Source organism: Brassica napus, chromosome A7 (genome assembly GCF_020379485.1).
Source record: "Brassica napus cultivar Da-Ae chromosome A7, Da-Ae, whole genome shotgun sequence".
Taxonomy (NCBI): Eukaryota; Viridiplantae; Streptophyta; class Magnoliopsida; order Brassicales; family Brassicaceae; genus Brassica; species Brassica napus.
Genome location: NC_063440.1, coordinates 24,826,305 through 24,854,300, shown reverse-complemented (window position 1 = coordinate 24,854,300; position 27,996 = coordinate 24,826,305). Strand labels below are relative to the sequence as shown.

The following is a 27,996-nucleotide window of genomic DNA, read 5'->3' as shown; positions in this document are numbered from 1 at the left end:
CACAATTTTAAAAAAAAATGGAAAAAGTTCATGAAGCATTAAACATCTATCTTAAAATGGAAAATATATAATATAAGTAAATACACAATTGAAAAAAATGGAAAATGTACATTAAGATTTAAATATCTATTTTAAAATATAAAATATAGATATTATGTAAATAAAAAATATAAGAAATGGAAAAAGTACATTAAGATTTAAACATCTATCTTAAAATGTACATCTATCTTAAAATGGTAGTAAACTATATTAAAATAGAAATACCACATTAAACAAAAAAAATAAAAATGTGTAGTTTTACATCAAGAAAGTCTCTATAAAACTCATTATTCCATCAACATCAACCTCACACTATCAAGGAAAACTTCAAAGCACTCGAGCAAAAAAAATGGTTCCACCATCAACTCTTGCCGTCCCAAAAACCTTTAATGACCTTGAAAGAGATTTTTTATAACAACGAACTTTTTGTTAGGTGGATTCATTGTTGGAAAACCCGCAACTTCCAAAAGCCAAACTATTCATGGGAATTGAATTGCTTTTCATAGACTCAAAGGTATTCTTACAATTTTAAATTAATCTAATCCATAATTTTATTGTTAATATTCATAGTAACTCTTTCATGATCAAACCATTACAGTTAATAACCATTCAAGCGTTTATCCCGAAACACTTCCTTTCTCGCCGAATCAGGTATTGATTCATGTTGGTTTAGTATTGTTTTTGGTTTATTAACCGGTTTAGGATGGTCCTATTGTAAATATAATTTAAGTTGGTTTAGCATATATTATGCTTAAAATAACTTAAATTATATAATAGTAATATTATGCTTAAAATACAATTTTAGAGAGTTTTCAAATATAGTTTACAGAACATTATAGGTGATGAATTTAATTTATTAAATTTGTTTATTCCTTAAAACTAAATTTTTTAAAAACATACTGAGTTATAAATATCAATGATGGATTGGTGAGTATAACATAAAGAAAAAAATATAATTATTTGATTTTCAAGATAAGAAATTCAGCTTTTATTCAGTTACTCAATATATAATTTCTTAATTTTTTTTTTTAAATATACAATTTATATATATATATATATATATATATATATTAATCTTCCAAACTTAAACTATTATACTATATATGAATAATGTTTTTAAATAAAAAGAATTTCTGATTTAAAAATAAAATAAAAACAACAAATGGTATTTTCAAATAATGGATGTAATTTACATTATACTATCATTTAATAAGTATTAGATATGTTTTGATATATCATTATTTTCTATTTCCAGAAAACAATAAATTGTTAAACATCAATATCATCTAGGTTAAGTATACGAACAACACAAATTCAAACATCACAAAAAAATATTTACATAAACATTATAATACAATGACTTAATCAGAAAATACAATTCAAAAAAACAATATTCAAAAGAATAGTTATATACTTAATATTTAAAAATCAAAGATATTTTTGCTAAAATTGTACTTACCTGGCTAAGGAGATCGACCATTTTTTTACGGATCGATCGATTGTTTAGCATATGGTCGATCCGAAAATACTCTGCAGTTTGATTAAATATCTAAAACATTTATTCCAACACTCAACAGATAATTTTGCTAAATATGATAACTAGATAGCCAACAAAATTCCAAAAAAATATTTAAATAGTAAAAAATATGTTAATTTAATGTGTTAAAATTTAAAAATAAATTTTAATTATGACATGCATCTTAACATTTATATAAATATATATCATAACCTAAATATAAATAATTTAACAACTTAAATTGAAAAAAACATAAAAATCCCGGGCGTAGCCCGGGTTAATCCCTAGTTAGAGAATATATATAATGGTATTGTTTGCATCATATTTTGGAACGTAAAACAAATATAGAAAGTTAAGGAAAAAGGAGAACACAAGTTTATCTAAAAAATCTTCACAATATATTAATATACATTATACATATATCTATTATTTATTAACAGAAAAAAACATATTGGATTATCGGTTTAAACCAACTGGATCATGTAGAAAACGCGTTCGGTTTAATTTCGATTGGGTTAATTCGGTTGGGTTTGTGTTTTTTTGCCACCCTTACGTGACGTGGCAGGCGTAGAGACGCGAAGCCAGGAAAGGAAACCGAGAGAGAGAAGAAAAAGGGTTTAGTTTAGGTCAGAGAGAGAGACAGGTACTGGTCTGGTTTGTGGTTTCGGCTCTCTCGCGGGTGCTAAAGCGACACAGCAGAATGTTCAAGAAGGCGGTGGAGGCTAAGTCTCACCAGCGTCTCTCCGGCGCCGATCGAAAAAAACTCCGGCGAACCGTTCAAAATAGGTTTTCTCTCCTCACCGATGAGCTCCTCGACGCCATCCTTCCTCCCAAGGTTTGATTGGAGATTAAAGTGGATAGATTACTTCTTCTTACATCTGATTAGATTGCATCGAGTTTTGTAATGGATTGATTCGGTACTCTCTTGTCTTTTACTAGGTGGAGATAACTGTTTCAAAGTTCCAGAACCGTGTTCTTGTCTATAGTATTGAAGGTGGATGTCCTATGTTTTTCGATATTGATGGAAGAGGGAATGAGATTCTACCCACAGGTTTGTAGATAATTTTGTATGATTCAAATGCTTCAAGGACACTTAATGATTCGTTTCTCTTGTTTTTTTTTCTTATTTGTTTTGTTGTAGTTTTTGCTCTGTGGGAGGCTCCTGAGATGTTACCTTCCTTTATGTTGAAAGGAGGTGAGGTTTCACGGTATGTACTTGGCGGTGCTGATTTGATGTTTCCAGGTATTTTGATACCTCCCGAAGGCTTTCCTTCTTTCTCAGCTGGAGAGATATGGTCTGTCAAAGTTCCTGGAAATGCGGCACCTATAGCTGTAAGTCTCTTTATACTTTTGTTGACAACATCAAGTTTCAAGTTTGGGTAGTTACATGATGGTTATGCGTGTTTTTGAAGGTTGGGTTTACCACAATGAGTAGTGCAGAAGGGCTTAAAGCAGGTTTGCGTGGGAAGGCTTTGCGGATAGCTCATTATTACCGTGACTTCCTCTGGTACGTACTTGAGATGATGCTTTTTTACTTTTCTGTTTGTTGTTCTCTGGAGGAACTCAGCTTTTTACGTGGTAAATGTGTGTGTTTCACAGGGAATCAGCGGAGGGGCATTATGTTCCAAATTCTGGGTTTTGGGAGGATGTTGTCATGGAGGATCCAGTGTTCCTTGCTTCTGGTTCAGGTGAGGAAATTTCAGACGCTTCAGCTGGGCAGCAGACAAGCACAGGAAATGAAGAAGATGAATCTGCTCTTGAAACAGCGTCGACCTCAGCTACTGATGCTAAGAATGGTACTGAAGAAGAACAAATGGTTGGAAGCATGAATGAGATGAACTTAGGAGATGACATTTCTGCTAATGAAGCGAATACCGAGAAGCAGAACCCTCTCTCCACAGAGGAGGTAGATGCCCTTCTTGACCAATGCCTTTTGCAAGCATTGCATACAACACTGAAAGAGAAGGACCTTCCCTTACCAGGAAGCACTTTATGGTAAGAACGCCATTCAGATACTTTGAGTTACTTTGAAAGCAAACTTTTTTTCTAGTAATTGCTTAAGAGTATTACATCCTGATGTATGCTTTTCCCGCTTTACCTTGTTGGGATTGGACTGTTTTATAACACTCTAAAGCTCTTGACTCTCCCAATGACAAGCAAGACAACTTTACCCTTTTTCCTTCTCCTCTCCAAGTTTAGCTTACATTGGTTTTTCTTTGGGTGGTGCAGGGCAAATCATGTATTACCTTGTAGGCCTCCTGGGATCACACTAGACATTAAGAAGTCTTCGCATAAAAAACTGTCAAAGTGGCTGCAATCTAAAGCTTCTGCAGGAATGGTTAGTTTTTTTTTTTGCCACTTCTCCTTTTTTGATTGTATTTTGTTGCTCTATGTTATAGAATATGAGTGTACGTATACTTTCCCTTCCAACACCGACTGGTTTATCAATTTGGCAACTATAGTCATAAAGTGCTTATGTATCTCAACACTCATTGCGTCATTGGTAGTTTACCATTTAACCCTCATATACTGATAACTGCAATTATATTTAGTCTCATGTATTGATTGGCACTCTGATTGTTTTAACCATATGCACAGATAACTGTGAAAGAAGACAAGCACAAGAAGGAGATTGTACTGATCTCGGTGAACCGCAGGCACCCTGATTACTCATCCTTCAAGCCGGAGAAAAAGAAGGCAGAAGTCTCCGAGTCTTCTGTCGCCAGCTCCACAGCAAAACCCCAGTCAGAGAAAATGCTTGAAATCATAGAGGTTTATAAACCAAGCATACACAACAGCGCAATATTTGCATCAGTCGGGGAAGACAAGGGAAAGCTATACACAGCTTCAGAAGCCTCTGACGTCGTCTTCAAATACATCGAGAAGGAGAATCTGGTGAAGCCAACAAACAAGTCAATGGTGGTGCTGGATCCGATCCTGTGCGACGCATTGTTCAAAGGAGCTATCAAAAAGGGATCAGCGTATCCGTCAGAGATTCACAAAAAGGATGTTGGGTCGACGTTCATAGGGAGGATGCAGCCTCATCAGGTAGTGATGAGAGGCGGATGCGAACCGGTGGTTCGCAAAGGAGGTATAAAGCCGGTTCAGATAATGACGGAGCGAAGACAAGGTAACAAGAAAGTGACCAAGGTGTCAGGGATAGAGACGTTCTTGATGGATCCTGACTCGTTTGGATCAGAACTGCAGAAGAAGTTTGCTTGTAGTACTTCAGTTAACGAACTTCCAGGTATGTTGGTTTTGTCTGTTTGTTTGTGTGAAAGGGAATAAAACTAGTGAGAGATTGTGTTTGTCTTACAGGTAAGAAAGGGTACGAGGTTCTGATACAGGGAGGAGTGATTGAAGATGTGGCGAGGTATATGGTGGAACACTATGGAGTTCCAAAGAGATACATTGAAGTTCTGGATAAGACTAGGAAATGATTTCATTTGCTGCTACCTCTCTTCTGTTTTACTTTTCGTTTCGTGTTCTAAACTTTTAATTTTATTTAGTTTCCCTGAGGTTACTTTACTCAGTTATGGAACAAATCTTTTATTTTTCGCTTTGTGAAAATAAAAGAGAAATGGGAAGTGAATAAATAGCAAGCAGTTAAAAGTCCGCTTGGAAGCATGAATGAGCTGAACTTAATAGATGACATTTTTGCTAAAGAAGCTAATACCGAGATGCATGAAAATACATTTCATGAGTTAAAGTTGAGAAAATAACAAGTCATCATTACTAGTTTGTATGGTTCCAAATAATAAGTTGATGAGTTTTAATTGGTGATCTTATATCATAAGCTTCTAAACTCTTTGTATTTAGCTCTTAATCATAAGGGATATGGGCTTGATTCTACGCCCAACGAGATATTTTTTTCTGAACCCAGACTAAGGTCACGGATCAGTCAAGGTGGATCTGAAGAGAAAAAAAACAGATGTCACTTCTAATTTTAATCACAGTCGCTCTCAAGTGGTGACGTTGCATTGCACCGAATAAAATAAAGTGACAGACCACCTTTTGCTCTCACCAACCACAACACATTTTTAACAGAGTCAGTGCCGCTTTGAACTGCTGCACACGTTCAAACACAGAAACAGATAGAGAAACATGATGGCGTTGGCTCTTCGAAGACTATCAACTTCCCTTAAGAAGCCCATCTTCTCAAATGGCGTTTCCCTCCGTTCCATGGTTAAATCTGATTCTCAATCCCCTCTTTGTATTTGTTTTGATTCTGATCCGTTTTTTTTTTAATGTCTTTGATGTTCAGTCGTCTTTGCCAACCTCGGCTATGGCGGACTCGGAGAGATCTCGTTCCAGTGTAATAAATAATTATCACCTTATTATTCCTTTAAGGCTGTCTTTTGAACATTTTTTTTTGAATTTGATCAGTGGATAAAGCAACTGAATGCACCTCTGGAAGAAATCGATCCAGAAATAGCAGATATCATCGAACTCGAGAAGGCTAGGCAATGGAAGGTATCTTCTTGATTCATCATTTTATTGAAAGCTGGAATCTTTATATTTGATTTGGAGATTCTGGATGTTGTGTGTGTGTCTGTTTCAGGGATTTGAACTTATACCGTCGGAGAATTTCACATCTGCCTCGGTGATGGAAGCTGTTGGCTCTGTTATGACTAACAAGTATAGTGAAGGCTACCCTGGTGCTAGATACTATGGAGGCAATGAGTATGTAACATTTCCTTTTCCACTTTACTATAGTGTTGTTCACTTTGGTGCTACTTTCTGAGATATATTTGTTTTTATGCTTACAACACTTTCTTGTTAGTATCCGATACTCAAATATTATTTGCTCTTCTTGTCTATATAATATAGGTACATTGACATGGCTGAGTCATTATGTCAAAAACGTGCCCTCGAAGCTTTTCACTTAGATCCTTCCACATGGGGAGGTACCTACGAGTTTTACTACTTGATTATTTGACATTTTTACTTAGTTTTGGTGGTTAACACACATTATCTACTAGAAACCAGTTTTTAGTAGGATGAGAACACTTACGACATGAGCTCTACTCTCTCTCTTTTTTTTTGTAGTCAATGTGCAGTCTTTATCAGGATCACCAGCTAACTTCCAAGTTTACACCGCGCTACTTAAACCTCATGAAAGAATCATGGCACTTGACTTACCTCATGGTGGCCATCTTTCTCATGGTTATCAGGTAACCTTGGATATAATCTCTGTAGTATAAGTCCGTTTTCAGCTTTCTTTTCTCATCTCCATGTGAAATTGATAATTTATCTTTCTTTAATTGCTTCTGTGCAGACTGACACAAAGAAAATATCTGCTGTGTCCATCTTCTTTGAGACAATGCCATACAGATTGGATGAGAGCACTGGTTACATTGACTATGATCAGGTTTCGTAGTTGAGCTTAAGCTTACACAGTTTATATCTTTACCAAATAACTCTCTGAGAAACATGTTGTTATACTTATTCGCAGCTAGAGAAAAGTGCGGTGCTTTTCAGACCCAAGCTTATTGTTGCGGGTGCAAGTGCTTATGCTCGTTTATACGACTATGCACGTATCCGTAAGGTAAAATGCTGTCGAGTGAAAAAGTATATTTTCGAAAACTGTATGGTAAAATAAATGTGGATTGCACTTTTCAAGACTATGCAATGACAAATATGTAGGTATGTGACAAGCAAAAGGCGGTCATGCTGGCTGATATGGCTCACATCAGTGGGTTGGTTGCTGCTGGGGTTATCCCTTCTCCTTTTGAGTATGCAGATGTTGTTACGACTACAACTCACAAATCTCTTCGCGGTCCTAGAGGGGCTATGATATTCTTTAGGAAGGGGTTGAAAGAGGTTAACAAACAAGGGAAAGAGGTGAGTTTCAAGTCATATTTGTGTAAATGAATTAATAAATTACTTGAAGGCGCTGAATTTGAATTTGATCACATGTCGTTTTAATCTGTACATGGCAGGTCATGTATGACTATGAAGATAGAATTAACGCAGCTGTGTTTCCTGGACTACAAGGTGGTCCACATAATCACACTATAACAGGTCTAGCAGTTGCTCTGAAGCAGGTTCGGTCATCAAACTCCTTTTTAATGAATTCAACTTTCTGGTTAAGGTCTATACTTGTTCTCTTTCATAACCTAGATATACTCTATTACAGGTGAAAACACCAGAGTATAAGGCTTATCAGGATCAAGTTCTCCGCAATTGCTCAAAGTTTGCTGAGGTGAGATGTGTTTGCCGATTGTCATCTTCTTAGTTGATATGCCTCAAGTATCCTGCCATGTTTGTGGAATACCCGAGTATAAGGCCTACTTAATCATCTCACTTTTTGCTTGTAAAATGGCTTGTAATTGCAGACTTTGCTATCAAAAGGATATGACTTAGTATCTGGAGGCACTGACAATCATTTAGTCTTGGTGAACTTGAAAAATAAGGTACTTCTCATTCTATTTTTTTTTAGTTTATGTACCCTTTAGTGTCTAGATGGAGATGCATTGCTTTCGACTTATATGTTTGCATAAAAAGGTGGTGAAACTCATTGGTTTTAGAGATCATAACTTAAACTCACAAAATTTAGTTTTAGTACGAAATCAATGTTAAAGATTATGACATCTTGGTGAACTAAATCAATTATGATTTCTTGCTTCTCATATATATTGTGTGATCTCATTTCTCTTACTGGCGATTTGCTGACCTCATGTAGCAAATCAAGTTTAAATGTTTTGTTTTTGTACTGTGAACTTCATTAAGCAGTGCATAGTGTCGCTAAATTTCTCTGCTAATGGATGATGATATTGGAAACTGTGTGATTGCAGGGAATAGATGGATCAAGAGTGGAAAAAGTATTAGAATCAGTACATATTGCAGCAAACAAGAACACTGTTCCGGGTGATGTTTCCGCCATGGTTCCAGGCGGCATCCGTATGGGTAAGGCTCTTAAAATGAACACTGAAAGAAAATGAACACTGAAAGAAGTAATGTGTTAGTAACTTAGTATATGTGGTAAAAGTAGTAAATGGTCATATGCTTCTTGGCACTTAACTATCTTTGAAACTCTACTTTAGTCTGTGATCATAGAGACCTGGTGATGACTGAAAGAATCGTATATGTTTCTTCTTACAGGAACGCCAGCTCTCACATCAAGAGGATTCATTGAGGAAGATTTTGCAAAAGTGGCGGAATACTTTGATTTTGCCGTCAAGATAGCCTTGAAGATCAAGGCAGAGTCTCAAGGTATATAAATAAGTTCCTATGTTGATTTTGTGTGATGCATGCTCTCAGAAAATTAAGGGAGACTATATCGAGGGGTGGATGTATAATGTAATGTGTATTTGCAGGAACAAAGCTGAAGGACTTTGTAGCAACAATGCAATCAAATGAGAAATTACAGTCAGAGATGACAAAGCTGCGTGAGATGGTTGAAGAATATGCTAAACAGTTCCCAACGATTGGGTTCGAGAAAGAGACGATGAGATACAAAGAGTAGTTTTCATTCATCAAAAGTGAAATTCGACACGTTTCCACAAAGCATTCACAATGGTTCCAAAGAGAGACTATGAAGTTCTTGATTGTAATGATTTCATTTGCTACCTCTTTTGCTTTTTTTTTTTTTTTTTACATTTACTCTTTACTTACTTTCACTCTTCAGATATTGAGCAAATGAGAATAAAAGGTTTTTTTTTATGTATTGTTAATGCAAAATTATACCATTATTTGTGAAAGTGGAAGAGATTATCAAGTGAAAATTACATTTACGAGTAACAATACTTGAGAACATAGAAACCTATTGAATGTTTTATGTTCATTAAACTATTTCCAAATAATAAATTGTTTTTAACTCATAACTTTTTTGATCTTCAGCAAAATGGCTAAATTAAATGTCTGTACATTTGTGAAAGTAAGATGTGAAGATTAGATTTATGAGTAGCTAATACTCCATTCGTTCCAAAATAATTGTATGTTTTATCCAAAATTTTGATTATAAATACATTATTTTTTTATTAACTATTTCCAAAAAAATTTATCCAATCAAAATTTAATAAACACATTTTGTTTTAGTTTACAGTTTATTATTGTTTTTTTATAAAAATGCATCAGAATGTTAAAGAATTGAAACAGTTTTTTTTCTTAAAATATGAATAGATTTAGAATGGAGGGAGTATTTGAGCTATTAAATCTATCGAAATGTTAAATATTCCTGATTAAATTATTTCCAAATATTATTAGTTAACAAAAGTCACATGTCTTATGGTGATTAGTCAACTTGATAAATAAACTTACTTTCACTTTCACTATCATCTCCCAACCTCTCTGACCTTACACCAAATGGCGATCTTCGAGTGGCGGCGACAAAGAAGACGACCACTCGACGGTGGCGGAGGAACTCGCCGCCGTCTCCCCTTCAGACCACTATACTCGAGAAAACTCAAGAGAATGATTCTATTCGCAGTGGTATTCTTAGCAATCGTCCCTCCTCTCTTCTTCCACTTCAAGCTCCGACGAATCCGCCAGAACGTCGCGAAGAAGTGCGATTGGCTTCAGCATCCTCCACGTGTCTGTGCTCACGGCGGAGATTCCACCTTAGCTTTCCCCAACACTGTATGTATATACAACACTCTCGAATCTCGATCATTGCTCCCTTATTGTAAATCTTACTCTCTCTCTGTTGCAGATGGATGCTTACAGCTACGCGATTGGTTCTCGCGTTGATTGCATTGAAGTCGATGTTTCTCGTTCCTCCGATGGTGTTCTATTCGCTCTCCACAACAGGTTACAGAACTCTTCTATGTTTGGATTCTCATTATTGGAGATGTTCTTCATCGTATGATCACAGTCAGGGATCTGCAGCGTATAGCTCGTAACTCTTCTGTACAAGTCGGAGATCTGAGCATGAAACAGGTCTAATCATGTCCATTCCCCATCATCTTATGGGATCTCGATTTAAAGTTGTGATCTTTTTGGCAGATCAAGGAGCTTGATGTCTCACAGATTGTTAAAGGGACCTTGGATAATCGTAGGATTCCTACACTTGAAGATGCTTTAGCTGTAAAGTTACACTTTTGCTTTGTTATTATTATCTTCTCGTGGTTTGCTTTGTAATTGCTGATTATTAACAAGTGTAACCTTACTCTTTCAATCATCTTTTAGGCGATATCAACTTCAGTACGGCAAGTGATTCTTGATGCTAAAGTCGGACCCCCAATGTATGAAAAGGGACTCGCACTAGACATTCTCTCTGTTGTAAGCACTAAGCAATTTACTTATCAGCTCTCTCCTTGTAGTACCAAATGGCACGAGATCTTTGTTTGCTCCTTACCAAATGTCTGCAATATAAAAATATTGTTTTTGATTACTTATGAGCTTTCTTAACCAGCTCTCTCCTTTAAGTTTTGTTCATACAACTAGAACTGCCGTTATAAATATTTGAAAAACAGAGTATTGATGCTTTGCCTCTACTTTAATGGTCATATATCTCTCTTTGTCTACCTGAATCATCAGTCCTCTTTTGTTGTTATTAGATTGAGAGAGCGCAGTGCAAGAATTGCATCGTATGGGCCAAAAGTGACAGTTTGGCTAGAGACCTTATCAGACAAGCACCAGATCTTACAGTAAGTAGATTATGAATGTGTTAAGTTTGTATGTAGGAACTCTCGATGATCTCACTCTCTCGTGTATAATAACTCTCGCACACAAGATACTGAATAATACTCTCCGATTAAGAATCCCAGATCCCAAGTACTCAGTATCGATTACACAAAAGGAAAACAATGATCACATATGATCAACCTGAAGGACACATACGTCACTTCTCTCAATACTCAACATGAGGAAGGTGTGAGCTTTATTCCTAATATTTATAAGGTAAATTATCAGACTCGCAAAGCCTCTCTCTGACTCCAAGGCTTTGCTCGTTTCCTCTCCACTCCATTTGCTCATGGGTCTGAGCTAACTTGCGCCATCTCTTCCGCGCGCGGCTCAGTACCTTCTCCAGTCTTCTTCGTACGTTTGCGGAAGTAGACTTGCTGCATCGTATCAATACCCCGCCCAACGAAACGCAACTTGTCCTCAAGCTGAAACTCCGGGTACTGTTGAGCTATGTTCCACCCCAGACACCATGATGACTCATGCGAAGGCAAACCCAGCCACTGAACCAACACTTCCAAACACCCAGATGGGGAGTAACGAGTTTCCAATATCTTCTCTGGCGCCACGATAAGCTCTCCCGTCGCAGAGAAGGATTGCGGCAAAGGTGTAACCTGAGGCACCGTTCCCACCACCGGTTTAAGCTGAGAGACGTGGAAGACCGGGTGGATACGCGAGCTCTCAGGTAGGCGGAGCCGATAGGCAACCTTCCCAATTCGTTCCATGACTTCAAACGGCCCATAAAACTTGGCTGCTAACTTCTGACAAAGGCGCTTGGCAACAGAAGACTTGTCTGTACGGACGTAGCTTCAGGAACACGTAATCTCCCACTTCAAAGGTCAAGTCCCGGCGGTGCTGATCAGCAGATTTCTTCATTGCCGCCTGAGCCTTAACCAAAAATGACTTAAGCTGATCCAACATGAGGTCACGCTCGCGTAAGTTCTTCTCTAATTCAAAATTTGTGGTCGAACCAGATTCAAAACGAACCAGAGCAGGCGGGTCGCGACCGTAGACAACCTTGAAAGGAGTGGTCTTGATCGCAGTGTGGAAACAGGTATTGTACCAGTACTCAGCCCAACTCAAATACTGGAGCCATGTCTTGGGGTGAGTGGACGCGAAACAACGTAGATAAGTCTCCAAACAGCGGTTTAAGACCTCGGTTTGACCATCCGTCTGTGGGTGAAACGCTGTACTGTACTTCAGTGTGGTGCCTGCAATCCGAAAACATTCTTTCCAAAACGAGCTCAAGAAGATCTTGTCTCGGTCCGAGACAATAGAGTCAGGGAAACCATGTAGTTTAACAACCTCCGACGTAAACTTACCCGCAACATCCACCGCAGAGTAAGGGTGCTTCAACCCATAGAAATGAGCATATTTGCTAAGGCGGTCCACAACCACAAAGATGACACTAACCCCTCGTGAAGCAGGAAGACCATCGATGAAGTCCATACTGATGTCCTGCCACACTTGAGATGGTATCGGAAGCGGTTGGAGTAAGCCTGCAGGTGACAGGGTAGAAGACTTGTGAGTTTGGCAGATACCGCACTGAGTCACATAGTCTTGGACCTGATGCCGCATGCCTGTCCAATAGAAAGTTCGTTGAATACGTTTCAATGTTTTGAAGACGCCAGAATGACCCCCTATGAGACTGTCGTGGTTCTCTTTGAGTATCAAAGGAATGAAGTGAGAGGAAGACGGAATAACCAATCCCCCTTTGTACCACAACTTATCATCAGCCACGGAGAACCCTTTCCTCAACTGATCTCCGGCTCGCACTTGTCGCTTTATGGTCTGAATGTGTTCATCTAGCGCAATTTCTGCATAAATATCTTGCAGCTGAACAACAGACGGAACCAATAACGCGAACAAGGTTGAGCAGGCCTCCGGAACAGAATCCTGCATCTGTCGCGAAAGGCCGTCGGCTGCTTTGTTTTCGATTCCCGGTTTGTAAATGATATCAAACTGAAATCCCATCAAACGAGTGAGCCAGCGCTGGTATTCCATTGAGACTTCACGCTGCTCGAGTAAGAACTTAAGGCTACGCTGATCCGTATGAACCACGAAGCGGCGGCCTGTTAGGTAATGTTTCCATTTGTTGACGGCGAGCACAATAGCCATCAACTCTCTCTCATAGATGGGCTTGAGCTGTTCGCGTGGCGTGAGGCTGTGGCTGAAATATGCGACAGGTCGTTTGTTTTGCATCAGCACCGCGCCCAGACCAAAACCCGAAGCATCTGTCTCCACAACGAACAACTGAGTGAAGTCAGGTAATGTCAGCACCGGCGTTGACATCATAGCTTTCTTGAGGACGTCAAAGGCATCCTGAGCCTCTGCTGACCAAGCGAACTGATCTTTGCGTAACAAGGTAGTGAGAGGACGTGCCAGTAGCCCATAGTCCTTCACGTAGTGACGATAATAGCCAGTAAGGCCCAGAAACCCACGCAAGTTCTTGACCGAACGTGGAGTAGGCCATAAACGCATGGCTTCAGTCTTAGCAGGGTCCGTAGACACGCCTTCAGCAGAGATGATATGGCCGAGATAATCAACTTGAGCCTGGCCAAACGTACATTTCTTACGGTTTGCGTACAAAGAGTGTTCCCGTAAAACCTGTAACACCACCGTCAAGTGCTCTTCGTGTTCTGCAACAGACGAGCTGTAGATTAAGATATCGTCAAAAAAGACCAACACAAACCGACGAAGATAAGGCCGAAAAATCTCATTCATCAGAGCCTGAAACGTTGCTGGAGCGTTGGTGAGGCCAAAGGGCATAACAAGAAATTCGTAATGGCCCTCATGAGTTCGGAAAGCCGTCTTATGAATATCCTCCTCTCGCATCCGAATCTGATGATAACCAGACCGTAGATCAATCTTTGAGAAGACACGAGCGCCGTGAAGCTCATCCAACAATTGATCAATCATTGGAATAGGATACTTGTCTGGTATCGTCACGCGATTCACCGCCCTATAATCCACACAAAAACGCCAAGTCTTGTCCTTCTTCCGGACCAATAACACCGGACTCGAGAAGGGGCTCCTACTGGGTCGGATAATACCATTCTGCAGCATCTCAGTAACCATAGCTTCCATGGCTTCTTTGCTAGCGTGAGGGTAACGGTACGGACGTACGGAGATCGCCGTCACCCCTGGCTGCAAGTGAAGTGCATGCTCTCGACCACGAAGTGGAGGTAACCCCGTTGGTACTGCGAAAACATCCTGAAAGTTATCTAACACTGAGCCAATAGAAGGCAGCAGAATAGAATCAGGTACTGATGTTGTTCCCAACCCCAAAACCTCAGCAAACTCCGAAACATACAAAGCTTTTAATGACGCAGCTGGCTGTGTTAGCGCCGGGTCGCCTCGCAGTGTTACTGTCTTCCCATCGTGTTTAAAAGACCACTCATGATGTTCCCAATCCACCAAACATTTTCCCAAACAACGTAGCCACAGTACCCCCAGTATAACATCCACATTACCCAGCTCGAGGGAGACAAAATCACTCTCAAAGAAAGCATCTTGCAAAGAGAACGTAACTCCCCGACAGACTCCTAATGCGTCAACCGTAACCCCCGTGCCCAATAACACTTGGAAACGTTTGTCGGTGGCTACCTGTAACTTTGCTGCCTCCACTACTCGAGGAGACACAAAATTGTGAGTAGCCCCACTATCGATCATCACCACAGCTCCGACGTTGCCAAAGACCCCCATGAGCTTCGTAGTAGTCGGAGTGTCCACACCCAAAAATGCATTAAGTGAAAGCTCTGCCTGATCAGTCTCATTAGTAACTGCACACTCTGCTTCACCCACATCCAAAATCTCCACTTCGTACCCATTAATCACCGTGAGAATGTGAAGTTCCTTCTTTGGGCAAATGTGAGTTTTTGAGTACGGGCCCTTACACTTGAAACAAATGTTATCTCTTCGCATAGCATCCAACTCTGCTGGGGTATACTTCATTCGTGGCCGAAAAGAACCACCCGCAGCTTGTTTGGTATCCCCACTTTGAACACCTTTATAACCTGACTGAGAACCAAAGCTCGTAGCTTTAGCACCGTGATAGTAAGATCCCTTTGAACTTCCACCCTCGGTCTGAACATCCAGACTAACAGACTTGCAGAAAGCGCTACCCTCCATACCAATCACCGCTGTAATATGTTGAGTAAGACCCTGCGGTTCCTTCATCTTGATAACCTCTTGAAATTCTGGTTTCAACCCATTAAAGAACACATGAACCAGATTCCTCTCATCAACTCCTGTAACAATTGAACGCAGCTCTTCAAACTCGTTGACATAATCAGCTATAGACCCCGTCTGACGAAGAGAAAACAACCTTTTGCCTGGGTCCTCTTCCATTCCTTTACGAAAACGTGCGACCAAACGACGCTTGAACTGGTGCCAGTCCGTGAAAGGGTCATGCTCCATCTCTGCGTTAAACCAATTCAGGACCGGTCCCTCCAGACTCATCGAGACCATCTGCAACCTCGCAATCCCTTGAAACTGCCCGAAACGAAAGTAGCGTTCAACCTGAGCGATCCATCCAAATGGGTTAGATCCAGAGAAAACCGGCATCTCAAGCTTCTTCAGTAACCCCTCACGGTTCTCGAAAACGGACGGTGGAACACTAAACCCAGGAGGATGATGGTCAAGAGGCGATCGAGACGACGAAAACGGCGCCGGACTCGGAGAATCGCTTGCGGAAGCGATCGCCTTTCCTTGAGCCTTTTCAGGTAGCTGGTTATTCTCCATGCAAATCAGGATCGTGGTAAGCTGATCAAAACGACGATCAACCGCGTCGAAGCGCGTGTCGTACGTCGCAAGGCGCTTATCCATATCCGTAAAGCGAGCTGCTGTAATCTCCGCGTGATGTGCCAAACGTTCCCACTCCGTGCGAATGAACGCCATCTCATGATCGCCGGGGGGACCGTCGTAATCCACTGACGCAGGACTTGATTCCGCCATAGATGACACTGCACGGTTTCGATCTAGTCACAAACGCACCAATTTGTTAAGTTTGTATGTAGGAACTCTCGATGATCTCACTCTCTCGTGTATAATAACTCTCGCACACAAGATACTGAATAATACTCTCCGATTAAGAATCCCAGATCCCAAGTACTCAGTATCGATTACACAAAAGGAAAACAATGATCACATATGATCAACCTGAAGGACACATACGTCACTTCTCTCAATACTCAACATGAGGAAGGTGTGAGCTTTATTCCTAATATTTATAAGGTAAATTATCAGACTCGCAAAGCCTCTCTCTGACTCCAAGGCTTTGCTCGTTTCCTCTCCACTCCATTTGCTCATGGGTCTGAGCTAACTTGCGCCATCTCTTCCGCGCGCGGCTCAGTACCTTCTCCAGTCTTCTTCGTACGTTTGCGGAAGTAGACTTGCTGCATCGTATCAGAATGTGAGGATTGGATAGAGATGTTGGGTCCAGTTTTCCTTGTGATTGGGCTTTTGTTTTTCTCTTGGCAGGTGGGATACATTGTGATGGTGGATCCTCTGACTGGAGTGAGAAGTAAACTACTGAGAATGAAGGGAGCTAGTGTTGTGGGAGTCTATCATCCCTTGATCGATGAAAACTTGTTGACAGTTGTGCACCGGTAAGCAGTAAAATCCAATGTTTTCAACCAACACGCTACCGTTCGCTTTCCATGTGTTTACAAACCTTGCTTGATCCGATGAACAGGAGAAAGAAAGAGGTTTACGCATGGACTGTGGATGAGACTGATCCAATGAAAAGGATGCTTCACTTAGGTGTGGATGCAGTTGTTACGAGCAATCCAGCTATGTTTCAGGGTCTCATGGAAGATCTTAGAACTGAGTGTATTGAAGAAGGCTTTCCAATTCGGACATGATGAAATTTCTGGTTCGAGTAACAGAGGACTGATATTAGAATGGCTACAAGTTCCATGTCTCAGTTTGACATCTACTTATAGCATTTTTAATACGATTCGTTAAACTCCTTGTTCTAAATATCGGCCGCGGAGACGTTTAATCGGCCGATTATACGTGATTCGGTTAGCCACCGTGGCGAAATAGGCCACTTCGGTTGCATTACGCGGTGAGCCGAGTAACGAGCGTGGACTGTGTAGATTTATAAAATTCGGCCGTGTAATGGACAAAATCGCTTGGTTAGAAATCGGTTATTCCACAGTGAATCTTCGTTTCATCCGCAGTGATAGTTAACGGACCCTGACAAAGCAATTTTTGGTGAGAGGACTGGCCTGAAACAAAAGCTTTTTTTCTTTGCACGTGATTCGGTATGTGTGTTTAACATAAGAACAAGATTCAGTCAAAATAAAATCAGTAAAAAATACAGAAGAAGAAGAAGGTAACTCTGGTCATAAAGTTATTGTTGAAGCGTGCGGTGTCAGTAGCTAGGTAACACGTGACAATTGTTTCATGTAAATTTGCATATTGATCCCTATAAAATATTTATCGTTAGAATTTGACCCCATTATTTCCATTATGGAAGTGTTCCAACAACATTTTTTCTCCTATATGTGATTTGTTTTTATATTTTGTACTACTAGATTTGAAGTGTAAATAATATAATTGTATTGTTGTGAAAAAAGTTGGTATGTATTTACAAATCTATAATTTCGGTACCAAGAATATTTTTCATTATACATACAATAAGGTATTATACATATAAAAATATAAAAAATTCCTCCCCGCGTACTCCCCGATTTTTTTCCGATTTTCTAATAAATCGCTAGGCGCTAGTGTGCCGCACGCGTAGCGCCTAGCGAGTTTCCGAACAGGGGTTAAACTCAAGCATTCTTAAAGATCATAGTATGATTAAGAAACTCAGATTTAACCAGTAAAAGTAAGTTTTCTTATAAAGTTCTTTCACGTTTATGTTGTTTCACTAAACCACAGGTTTCTGACAAGTACGTAAAACATGATAGAATTACGACACAGCTGTAACATGTTTGAGACAATAAAATCATAAACCTGCAAAACAGAAATAAAACCTATCGCATAAGAACAGATTTAGAAGACTTGGACTTAATACGGTATTAAACCTTCATTGAAGGTATGTCCTGGGCATGAACTTTCTTAGAGGGAAGGAACAATGATTTAGATAGCTAATCTTCTTCTCAATGAGCTGGGATGAATTAGGTTATGCAAGTAGCACAACTCTTTCTGTACTTAGTTATCGAACAATTAACAAGTTTAAGAAACATGCACATGTCTGTTTTGAGTCAACACATACATAATTGCTAGGACCCTTCAGCAACATTGTAGAAGAAGTACACCACACAGATATATAACTGCAGGAATCATGTCACACAGAAAGTAGATCAATTGCCTTGGAATTAGCTTTTTGAAGGAGATGGCCCGTTAACGATGAGAAGAAGCAAGATTGGAGTGTGAGGTTTTTTGTTTTTTCTTGCAGTGAGGTTCGGGTGTGTCTCATGGGCCCGGGTCGGATCCAGATCCATTCAAAATTTAAATTTATAGACTAAAGCTAACTAGAACCCATTTAGTACTCATAATTGATTCAGCTTCTAACTCATATTCAACTCATAACCGTCGCTAGTAAAATAATACATGTAATTTTAATGATATTAATAATATAAAATAACATTTTGATTTTTTTAAAGATAAAAATATTACGTTGGTAGCATGGGCCACAAAATATATAGAGGTGATGACTTTTGTTTAAACAACCCACTAGCGCTAGAGAGAGATAGAAAAAAGAAGAAGAGAGAGATATACTAGAGAGAGATAGAGTGTGTCAAAGGAAGGAGAGAGAGAGATAGAGACTCAAAATACGGAGAACGAAACGAAAAGAAAAAAATTAAATAACTTAATGAAAAATATTTTGGTTATTTTTTTTTTTACGGGAGCTTCTTTGACTCTCTACAGATAACGCAGGAGATGTCAAAGACAATAACTCTGTGAAGCAAAATGAGATGGTGATCGTAGTCTGTGACGTGACTCAGGATGTAACATGGTGACAAAGACTACAACTATCTAGCAGCCTCAAAAGGAGCTAAAGTCTTGTCTTGTTACGAATACTTGGGTTATTTTATTACAGGCTGAAGTTATGTTCTTGTTTTTATGTTATTTTATTACAATTTGAAGTTACGAATCCTTTGACTTATATAGTTTTTTTTTCTCATGTACTACTTTGTAGGCTGCAATCTAAAGCTGTCAAAGTTTCATAACCTCTTTTTTTGTTCTCTTATGGGGCTTCTTTGGCTCTCCACATTGTTGATCAGAAATGGTGATAAATGTAGTCCAGATGGTGCTTGTGTAAATGAGACAACTATATCAAAGCAGGTAGATTCCCCTTGCTGCTGATGAAAGTGCATCATATTATCTATGATGTCTTCAGGTCCGAAGAGGATTTCAAAACCTTTTTCAAAGAAGCTTAACTTAAGAAATGTTAATGTACCACATCAACAAATAATTAATTGTTAATTGATGTGATTATGTATCTACGTTCTTTAAATGTACTTGTTTGGTCATAGGACTGGTTGTTGTTCATCTCATAGATAGACAAGCATAGAGATTTGTTTGGATAGCGATAAGCATAAATATTCGTTGTTATTGTTCATCTCATTGCTAGATAAGCATATTTGCAATTGTGATCTATATTTTTTTTTTAGAATTTTACTATGGCATTATTTTGTTAAAATAATTCTTAAATTTATTAAGTCTTACTATGCCTAAGACAAATGTTTTATTGAATTCTATAGAGACACACATCTACATATATTTGACATTACATGCTATCTAAAAAAAAGTTTCCATAAAACTGCAATCAACTAAAGATGTTACATTGAATCGACTTTCACAAATGAAATTCTTCATTCCTCTAATCATGGTGAATAAGATTCAATATGGGTATTGATTTGATTGAACTAAGACTTGAGAAATGACTCAAGACCAATTCTTGATCTACGATCTTTACTAACTAGTTCATAAAACTATTTATACATGAATATTTTAAAATTCAGCTAGTAGCTTCTAACATGTAATGTTTTGGTTTAGAAAATCATATATGCCAAACATAAGACATTCTTCATGGGCTCTTATCAACACTCAAATTCAATTTCAGAAAAGGAAAATAAAACCTCCCAAATCACATCATATTTCAAGTAATTTAGTGGTCATAAATAGTGCATAACAAAATCTAAACTACTTGATTAGTTCGCTATATGTTCTCGGAAATCCTTTGTTCCAAAATACCAAGATGAGCATGATAATGCTTAGCCATTTTACGAGGCAAGGAATTTTTCTGGATCCTTAAATTAATGGCTTAATTTTCTTAATTACCTAGCATTGAGATATTTCTCTATATAAAGAGATAAAACTAGATGTTTAAATGTACCCAACACATGCATCAACTGAAACCTTTTGAAAAAATTCATGACATGCTACAAGCACATAAGATATGCATCATTTCTCAAAATTACGACGTGTAGCTATATAATCTCTAATGTTGGTTTATTAAACTCACAATTTTCTTTCATCGATGAAATAATATTTTTATCTAAATTCATTTCAAAACATATTTACAACTCCTTCATGTGCGGTTGAAGAAGTCAACTATGGACTCAAAAACATACTAGTTGAAAATTTGTTCTATGGTTTTTATAGACTTATTTGAGAATATATATTAAATCCACCATGTAACACATCCATCAGCTTGACTTTATCATTGAACTCAACAACATTAAATACATACATCATGTTCCTATTTTCTAAATATATTAATTTTAAACATAATTACAATATCATTAAGCTTCTATAGAGACACACCTCATTAACATTAAACTTTAATGATATTATAAGTTGTTTGTATCATTGAACTCAACAACATTAAATACCTAACTTTATGATATTGTAATTATGTTTAAAATTTATTTTTATCCAAATTTCAGCTTCAATGGATAATACATTAGGTTTATTAAAATAAATATGAAATTGAATTATTTATTTAGATTTTAAAACATATTTTGTATGTTTATTTTAATTTCATATATTTATTCGATTTTAGATTTTTTGGGTTTTGTATGCACGTTTAGATTCAGATCAGATTCATATAATATTACACTATGAAAAAGTTTTTTTTTTACAAATCAAGTGGGATTTGTAAATCAAACCTTAAACTTTCGACTCAAAACTTTCATGAGATAGAACCCACGTTTTTGCTCTATGAGGTTTTACTAAAGTTTGCTTTTACTGATAGCCTTAGAGCATAATTAATAGAGGTTACTTAAGAGCCGGTTGTTAGTTTTTTTTAGTTAAAAGCTACAAAAAAGACTACGTTTTAGCTTCATGAGGTAGAATCCACAGTTAAGAGATGATTTTTTATATTCCAGTAATAAAAACAACATTCTAAAAACCTCCTCATTGATCATGCTCTTAGGATTCAAAATCGATTATTGCAATGAGCTCAAGAAGACTTTTTCTTACGTAAAGAATCTCCTATTGCATGTTTTAAAGCAATGGCTACTGAACTCTATTTCCTGTCCTTTTCTCAAATTTTCATTTTTCAAATCTTTAACAATAGTGAGTCGATTACACTCGGGCAGAGAGAAAGAAGGAAGACCAAAATGGGATAACAGTAGCAAAAAAAAAACGTCTCAAGAATACATCATATAACGCATAACAACGGCTTTAGATTCACTTTGAAATATTTCACCATCTTACATGCTCTCTACATAAGCAGTAGCATATGTTATCTTTTTAGAAAGTCTTGGAGTACTTCCTGATCTCGAACATTATAGACTGAATGGAGACAAGATCCTTGTTCAGACCAGATCCACCAGGTATCTTCTTGATGCAGTCCGTAAGTCTTGTGTAATAGAGAAGCAGTTGTGTCAATGCAGCTCTCAAGATCTCCATACCACACAAGAAGTTACTGAAGGAGGTTATGATATCTTTGTGCATCAACTCTATCGCTGTCTTCCACCTGCTTCCAAAGTCTTTCACCAGCGGATCTACCTCAGCAACTGTGATGGATCTCTCTGGATTTAAGCTTGAATCCTCAGCTGTACATGTTTTGTCAGTTAAGTGTTTGGTTTGACTTCACAAATGATAAGAGAACGAAAGTATGTTGCTTACAAGCACGAGATTTCACAAATTTGATTAAATCACTGAAATGCTCCACCAGTAATTCTTCCTGCGAGATTGAAGTGAACAAAATAAATTAAATGGACACATAACAACCCATGAACTAGCATGACTTGACATCCAATTTAAGGTTAAAACAACTACAAAGTCATGCTTGTGTTACCAGAGGAGCAAATATATAAGGGAACGAAACTTCAAAAAGTTTATTTCTAACTGCAACATTGGCCCTTACCACGAATAACGAAGTGTTGCTCTTCAGTAATTCCTCAAAATACATTTGGATTTTACCACCTTCTGGTCCAGCTTCCTGAAATTAAGATTACATGTAGATGAACACACTAGTTTCCATTGGTAGGTAAGGCTCGCCGTATGAGTCTGGACAAAGATTTGACTCACCTTCAGTACGGCGATTGTCATGTCATAGTTGTTTATGAGAAACACAATTTGCTGCTTTGGCCTTGGGAACAACTTTGCAAGCTTGAGAATCAAGACATCTACAGCCATTCTTAAACGCTCCAAATTTATATCAAGCTGCAAAGCACCATGGGCAATGTCAAGCGCTTTGAGTGACAAGCTACAGGTGACACAAATCGGTAGAAAGAGAGGGAATGATATTAACGAACCTGCCCATCCCCATATTCAACATTCAGGTGAATAAACGAAGCTGTGAATTCAGCATAACGCCTCATGACATAGTGAGGATGAACATCATCTTCCCATAATGTCTTTATGTTTGCATCTCGCAGACTGCTGATGTGTGAATCAAACACCATTTTGAAACGAGGCCATAAAGATATATTAACCTGCTCACATTTGCAAAATAATCTTCGTGAGAGGAATATGGAAAACGTAAGGAAATCGGCCATGGCGCATCTAAGAGCTTATGCCCGAAAACATAGAGTAACCAAGTGAAAACAGCTGCGGATCCACAATAATAAGGACATTTTTTGCTTCAATTGCAAACAACCTATGTATTTAAGATTAGATCAAACAGAATAAAAGAGATGAGTTATGCACCTTGTCCAGATATGAATCTAGGCATGGAATCCTCCGGCGAGACATGATAAGCTGTGCCACAGATAGCAAACTGAGTGTTATTCGCTAGCACATAAACAATCTCTTTTATTCTGTTAAAAAGACACTTGAAAATGGCTGAGAGTGTGAGACCAATGAAATATATGCTATACTACACTATGATACTCTGGAAGCAAAATGTAGACTGCTCGTGGAACGTCCACGTTGACCAGACAACGGTACAAAATACAAATACAGATTCCTTAAAGACCACTGTATCTGAATCTTAAGTTTGCAAGACAGCGAGGTTTCTACCTCCAATGATGAAGGATAAATATCTAACAATCGTTGTTCACTGGACCATTAACTTCTGATACATTTTTCACATATAAAATGCTACTAAAAAGATGCAAAGGGATGGTCCTTACTTCCAAATGGATTCACCAAAAGAAAAATAAACATCAGGCCGTTAGCATCAAAACAGTTTGTACCTGATGGTGGTGTATAATGCGAATCATAAGCATCAGACCGATAGCGTCAAAACAGTTTGTAAGAACGGGATTGAAGTGCTCATCAATGACGGAAAATGGACCTGTATAATAGAGAGTTCAGATTTTACCAAAAAAAAAGTGCTACTATCATATCATCTGGCAAGAAAGGGTTCGACTATCTGTACAGACGTAGACAATATATTTCTTATATCTTCTCGATACCATAGTAAATCTGTAACAGCTATGCTAACTATGTTGAAATCATCGCAAAAGAAAAGGGAGACAGATAAGAAATTACCCGCGAAAATTTCATAAAATATAGACTCTTCACCAAAGAAATCATCGCAAAATATATACCTGTTAAAATAAAAATATACGACATTAACCACGGAGTTGAACGATGATCAACAGAAAGAGGAAATGAAAAAGGGTAAATAAACAGAACTCAGAAGTGGCTGTATCCATAAGTAGCTTGTGCAAACTCCTGAAGAGCACTTCATAAGGATATTTGAGAGCGCTGGCTTCAGCTATGTGCGGGATCAATGCAGGTTGATCGATTTCCTACAGGGGACATTCTGAAACTTAAGTCTTTTTAACAAACATTTATAACTTAATACCATCACTCCAACTATAAGAAAAACAGAGAATGGTCAAGTGAAAATAAGGGTAACTAACACGGTTAAACCAGACATGAATTTAATCTGGATTCTTTTATACCAGAAAAACCAAACCAAAACCTACATCTACTTAAGGCGCCTTTAAAATAAACATACATAGTGTTTATACCCAAAACCCAAAACTAAATGAGTTTCTATTATTACTACACAAGAACCTAAAATCAAGACATCTGAACCCAAGAAAAAATGTGAGCACACCTAAATGAGACCAATGGGCTACATTAAGTTAACGCAACATCCAATTTTCCATTAAAAAAACACACCTATTACCAACTTTTGAATAGAAGATCAGAAAGACAACTCATTCTCTATAACGAATTCGCCAGAGCATGTACAATGGTTGACAAAAATCAGTCAGCAATGCTAATCAACTAATGATGAATACCTTTATAATTTTTATCCTCTCACCCAGAGCAAAGACGGCAGAACGGTTCTTTAGTGGCTCCCTGGCTCTTGAGAAGAGACCGGCGCTTCTAGTCTCCACCCCAATCAAGTCATATGCTGTCGCTATATCCAATTGTAGTTTCTCAAGAGCTTGAATATAAGCACGAAAATGTGCACTTAACACCTGAAACCAGATCTCACAATTCATTAGGTGTAACAAGGATTGAAAGCCTAAACTAACATACAAACATCTATAAACAACATACCCCAATCAACAAAAAAAATAACTTTGCCCAGATCTAGCGAGACAACAAGCTTGAATGAAGATGAAAACAAGAACAGAACAGCTACTTGCATGTAACGTGCATCGTGCAATTGGATGTACTATTCACTACCTTACATACGCACACATTACCCTAAGACAAATGTATCTCAGACTATACAAAGGAGTTGCAGCACAGTGACGCTAATCAAACAAGATAAAGAATATTACCTTGTTCATGGTATCAATGTATGCAGCACGAACATCCATAAACACTTCTTTTCCATGTTCTTTGAGGAAGGAGATAATATACCTATCATTAAATTGTAATTGGTGAGTGAAGTATAGATCCAAATGTAGAAGCAAACATATAACAATGTTGGATATCAGTAACATGTGCGTAAAACAACTTCGCCAATGTCATGCAGGCAAAACAACGAACCAAATCGTTTGTAAGGAGACAACCAACATAACTCGCATTCAAAAAACTAAGCACGAAATGTTTTCCAAAACTAGTTCTAATACGTACAACCAAGGAAAGGCGCTTGAAATATTACTTACTTGTACTTTAATAACACACTCTGTTGAAGAATCTGGATGTTTGTTTTGGGTTTCCTTAGGGCTATAAGCTTCTGGACAATAAAATCATACACCTGCAAAACAGAAATAAACCTATAGCATAAGAACGGGTTTAGAATTCTCTCCACGTCCATGCCCTTGGAGAAGACAGGCACAAACAATTTGGACTTAATACGGCACAAACATGTATTGAACTTATGCCAGATAGCAACTTTTTCCTGGGCATGAACTCTCTTAGAGGGAAGGAACAATGATTTAGATAGCCAATCTCATCTCAATGAGTTAGAATGAATTAGATTATGCAAGTAACATAACTCTTTCTGTACTTATTTATCGAACAATTAACAGCTTAAAGAAACATGCATGTAGTCTGATTTGAGTCAAAACATACATAATTGCTAGGACCTATCACACTTCCTTCAGCGACATCGTAGAAGAAGTACAACACAAAAATGTATAACTGCAGGATTCATGTCACCCAGAAAGCAGATCAATTACCTTGGAAATAGCTTTTTGCCGGAGCTTCTCTAGCTCAGGTTCCACATCTTTTAATGCTTTGGAACTTTTAACCGCAGGATCTGCTGCTACAAATTTAAGTTTCTTACTCAGAATTTCAAGCGTTCTAATATACTCTTCATTCACCTGAATAAGGAAAATAGCACGACTATCAGATTAAAAGTAAATCTATTCATCGGCAGTTATTCCTAAGCCTAACTGCACTCCTATAACACAAAACACAGTACTCGGAATACGTGATGAAGAACCAAATGAAAGTTAAGATACCATGTTCTGCTATTGCACATAGTGGCAGCATCTACCCCCAGCTTAACCAGCAATTATTTTAATCCCACCACCCCCCAATTTTTGTTGGAATAAAGCATATGAACCAAACTAGTAACTCTTTTACAACACCAGAAACAAATAGAAAAAGGGGATTAGCAAAATACCTCTCCATCCACAATAACATCTATCATCTTTGGTGGCACTATAATGTCTTCGACAAATTTTGCTAGCTTTGATTCAGCCACCTGTTCAAATAGAAGAGCTCATTTGGATGAGTCACTGGTAGAAACAGCGAGAGATAAATACTAATAGTGGTTTCTGATTGGCTAAAATACCCTGCGGTTTTTCAATCTCAACCCCATGTCCATCGACTTTTCTTGAAGAATCTTTATGTCGGAACTTATAGAACCAATCTCTTCCTGAAAGAAAAGAAGCAAAGAACGCACTTAGATTACAAGGAAACTACAGATAGAACTAAAAACTACCGAATCCGTTTCATTAAATATGCAAATGTCAGAATACACACAACCAACTATATAAAACACACAAACGACTATATAAAATGGCTAATGGGCAAATACCTGAAATCCACTGAGGAGAGTTTCCATTTGCGACAAGATGCTGTCACAGTCATGAATCTGATCGTGAAGTGAGACAAGGTTATCACTTTCTTTTATGTAATCCTGTGTATCCATGGACGGTAAATCCATAAATTAAAGCCAGTTACAGGATAAATTGAATACAAAAAGTGCCATGATGTACCACAAGGTAAGACAAACAACCTCAATGGAATCCAACTCGACCTTCCGTAGATTGTTCTCTACACCTTTAGCATATTCTCTAAGTTTCGCACCACTGGACAGTATATTGGCAACAACCTGAGCAGACACACAAACAATGATCCAGAGAACATTACATCCTTGGATTAACCAAAAGTCTATGACTAATCCATGTACAGAGTAAATCCTATAACGATTTGATCACAGATCTGTGAAAAAGCTTAACCTCATCACTCTCACATTCCTCTAGTTCTTGCTGAAGTCCCTCCAATGATATATCCTCACTGCCATAACAACAGAGAGAAAAAAGCTCACACAACCAATTCGTTCCTTGATTCCAAAAATTGGAACAGATAAAAGGTTTGAGACAATGTTACCTGCCTGAATCCTCTTCAAAAGCCAAATCTCCAACATAAGCTCCCAAATCAAATCCAAGTTTCTCATGATTACTGAAGTCCCCCACGGCTTGACCCTATGAGAGAATAGACACAAACTTCAATAAGAGATCCAAGGCTCAGAGATCCAGGATTACTCAGAACTCAAAAGCGAAAACGAAAACGAACCAATGCGTCAATGGAGATGCCGTCGGACATCGTTGCTGGCGAAATTAAGAATGCTTCGATCTCCGTCGAAAGATCGTTTTGATACTCCGATCTACCTTTTTAGTTCGTCATACATATCGTAGAGTTTTCACAAGTGTTTGCTTTTTTTCAGATTCGTCTTCTCTTACACTAATCTGATATTT

At 38.1% G+C, this 27,996-nt stretch overlaps 4 protein-coding genes across 4 annotated transcripts; 3 read left to right on the top strand and 1 right to left on the bottom strand.

Annotated features, from left to right (window-relative positions):
- Positions 1–2,129: 2,129 nt before the first annotated feature.
- On the top strand, positions 2,130–5,170 carry LOC106354141 (eukaryotic translation initiation factor 2D). The gene is made up of 8 exons (XM_013794010.3): positions 2,130–2,390; positions 2,495–2,606; positions 2,697–2,887; positions 2,968–3,062; positions 3,155–3,550; positions 3,785–3,893; positions 4,154–4,802; positions 4,874–5,170. The coding sequence occupies exons 1-8, from the start codon at positions 2,256–2,258 to the stop codon at positions 4,993–4,995; spliced, it is 1,809 nt and encodes a 602-aa protein (XP_013649464.1). The 5' UTR covers positions 2,130–2,255; the 3' UTR covers positions 4,996–5,170.
- Positions 5,171–5,551: 381 nt separating this feature from the next.
- Positions 5,552–9,222, top strand: LOC106354140 (serine hydroxymethyltransferase 2, mitochondrial-like). Its single transcript, XM_013794009.3, has 15 exons — positions 5,552–5,740; positions 5,820–5,870; positions 5,942–6,028; positions 6,117–6,238; positions 6,386–6,462; positions 6,605–6,729; positions 6,834–6,926; positions 7,011–7,103; positions 7,202–7,399; positions 7,498–7,602; positions 7,695–7,760; positions 7,894–7,971; positions 8,353–8,464; positions 8,660–8,770; positions 8,875–9,222. The coding sequence occupies exons 1-15, from the start codon at positions 5,660–5,662 to the stop codon at positions 9,021–9,023; spliced, it is 1,548 nt and encodes a 515-aa protein (XP_013649463.1). The 5' UTR covers positions 5,552–5,659; the 3' UTR covers positions 9,024–9,222.
- Positions 9,223–9,798: 576 nt separating this feature from the next.
- On the top strand, positions 9,799–17,150 carry LOC106354139 (glycerophosphodiester phosphodiesterase GDPD4). Its single transcript, XM_013794008.3, has 8 exons — positions 9,799–10,135; positions 10,209–10,306; positions 10,375–10,435; positions 10,502–10,582; positions 10,685–10,777; positions 11,056–11,145; positions 16,661–16,788; positions 16,875–17,150. The coding sequence occupies exons 1-8, from the start codon at positions 9,863–9,865 to the stop codon at positions 17,041–17,043; spliced, it is 993 nt and encodes a 330-aa protein (XP_013649462.1). The 5' UTR covers positions 9,799–9,862; the 3' UTR covers positions 17,044–17,150.
- A 4,531-nt stretch (positions 17,151–21,681) lies between these two features.
- On the bottom strand, positions 21,682–27,979 carry LOC106354137 (vacuolar protein sorting-associated protein 52 A). Its single transcript, XM_013794007.3, has 20 exons — positions 27,815–27,979; positions 27,629–27,723; positions 27,478–27,535; positions 27,255–27,350; positions 27,054–27,155; positions 26,808–26,891; positions 26,637–26,717; positions 26,188–26,331; positions 25,672–25,763; positions 25,342–25,423; positions 24,850–25,032; positions 24,233–24,348; positions 24,086–24,144; positions 23,788–23,888; positions 23,300–23,350; positions 22,906–23,085; positions 22,679–22,813; positions 22,515–22,589; positions 22,274–22,331; positions 21,682–22,200 (listed from the first exon to the last, which is right to left on the bottom strand). Exons 1-20 carry the CDS (start codon positions 27,842–27,844, stop codon positions 21,896–21,898), a joined length of 2,127 nt encoding a protein of 708 aa, XP_013649461.2. The 5' UTR covers positions 27,845–27,979; the 3' UTR covers positions 21,682–21,895.
- Between the last annotated feature and the right edge of the window lie 17 nt (positions 27,980–27,996).

Bases quoted from the DNA above. Each gene is read 5' to 3' on its own strand.
- LOC106354140 (XM_013794009.3), top strand. From the start codon at position 5,660: ATGATGGCGTTGGCTCTTCGAAGACTATCAACTTCCCTTAAGAAGCCC. The intron at 5,741-5,819 runs GTTAAATCTGAT...TTTGATGTTCAG, and splicing joins GCGTTTCCCTCCGTTCCATG to TCGTCTTTGCCAACCTCGGC. The intron at 7,400-7,497 runs GTGAGTTTCAAG...TGTACATGGCAG, and splicing joins TTAACAAACAAGGGAAAGAG to GTCATGTATGACTATGAAGA.
- LOC106354137 (XM_013794007.3), bottom strand. From the start codon at position 27,844: ATGTCCGACGGCATCTCCATTGACGCATTG. The intron at 27,156-27,254 runs GTTGTTTGTCTT...ATGGATACACAG, and splicing joins TCGAGTTGGATTCCATTGAG to GATTACATAAAAGAAAGTGA. The intron at 24,145-24,232 runs GTTCTGTTTATT...TTATTTTAACAG, and splicing joins ATGGATACAGCCACTTCTGA to GTATATATTTTGCGATGATT.
- LOC106354141 (XM_013794010.3), top strand. From the start codon at position 2,256: ATGTTCAAGAAGGCGGTGGAGGCTAAGTCTCACCAGCGTCTCTCCGGC. The intron at 2,607-2,696 runs GTTTGTAGATAA...GTTTTGTTGTAG, and splicing joins GAATGAGATTCTACCCACAG to TTTTTGCTCTGTGGGAGGCT. The intron at 3,894-4,153 runs GTTAGTTTTTTT...CCATATGCACAG, and splicing joins CTAAAGCTTCTGCAGGAATG to ATAACTGTGAAAGAAGACAA.
- LOC106354139 (XM_013794008.3), top strand. From the start codon at position 9,863: ATGGCGATCTTCGAGTGGCGGCGACAAAGAAGACGACCACTCGACGGT. The intron at 10,136-10,208 runs GTATGTATATAC...TCTCTGTTGCAG, and splicing joins CCTTAGCTTTCCCCAACACT to ATGGATGCTTACAGCTACGC. The intron at 10,583-10,684 runs GTAAAGTTACAC...ATCATCTTTTAG, and splicing joins CACTTGAAGATGCTTTAGCT to GCGATATCAACTTCAGTACG.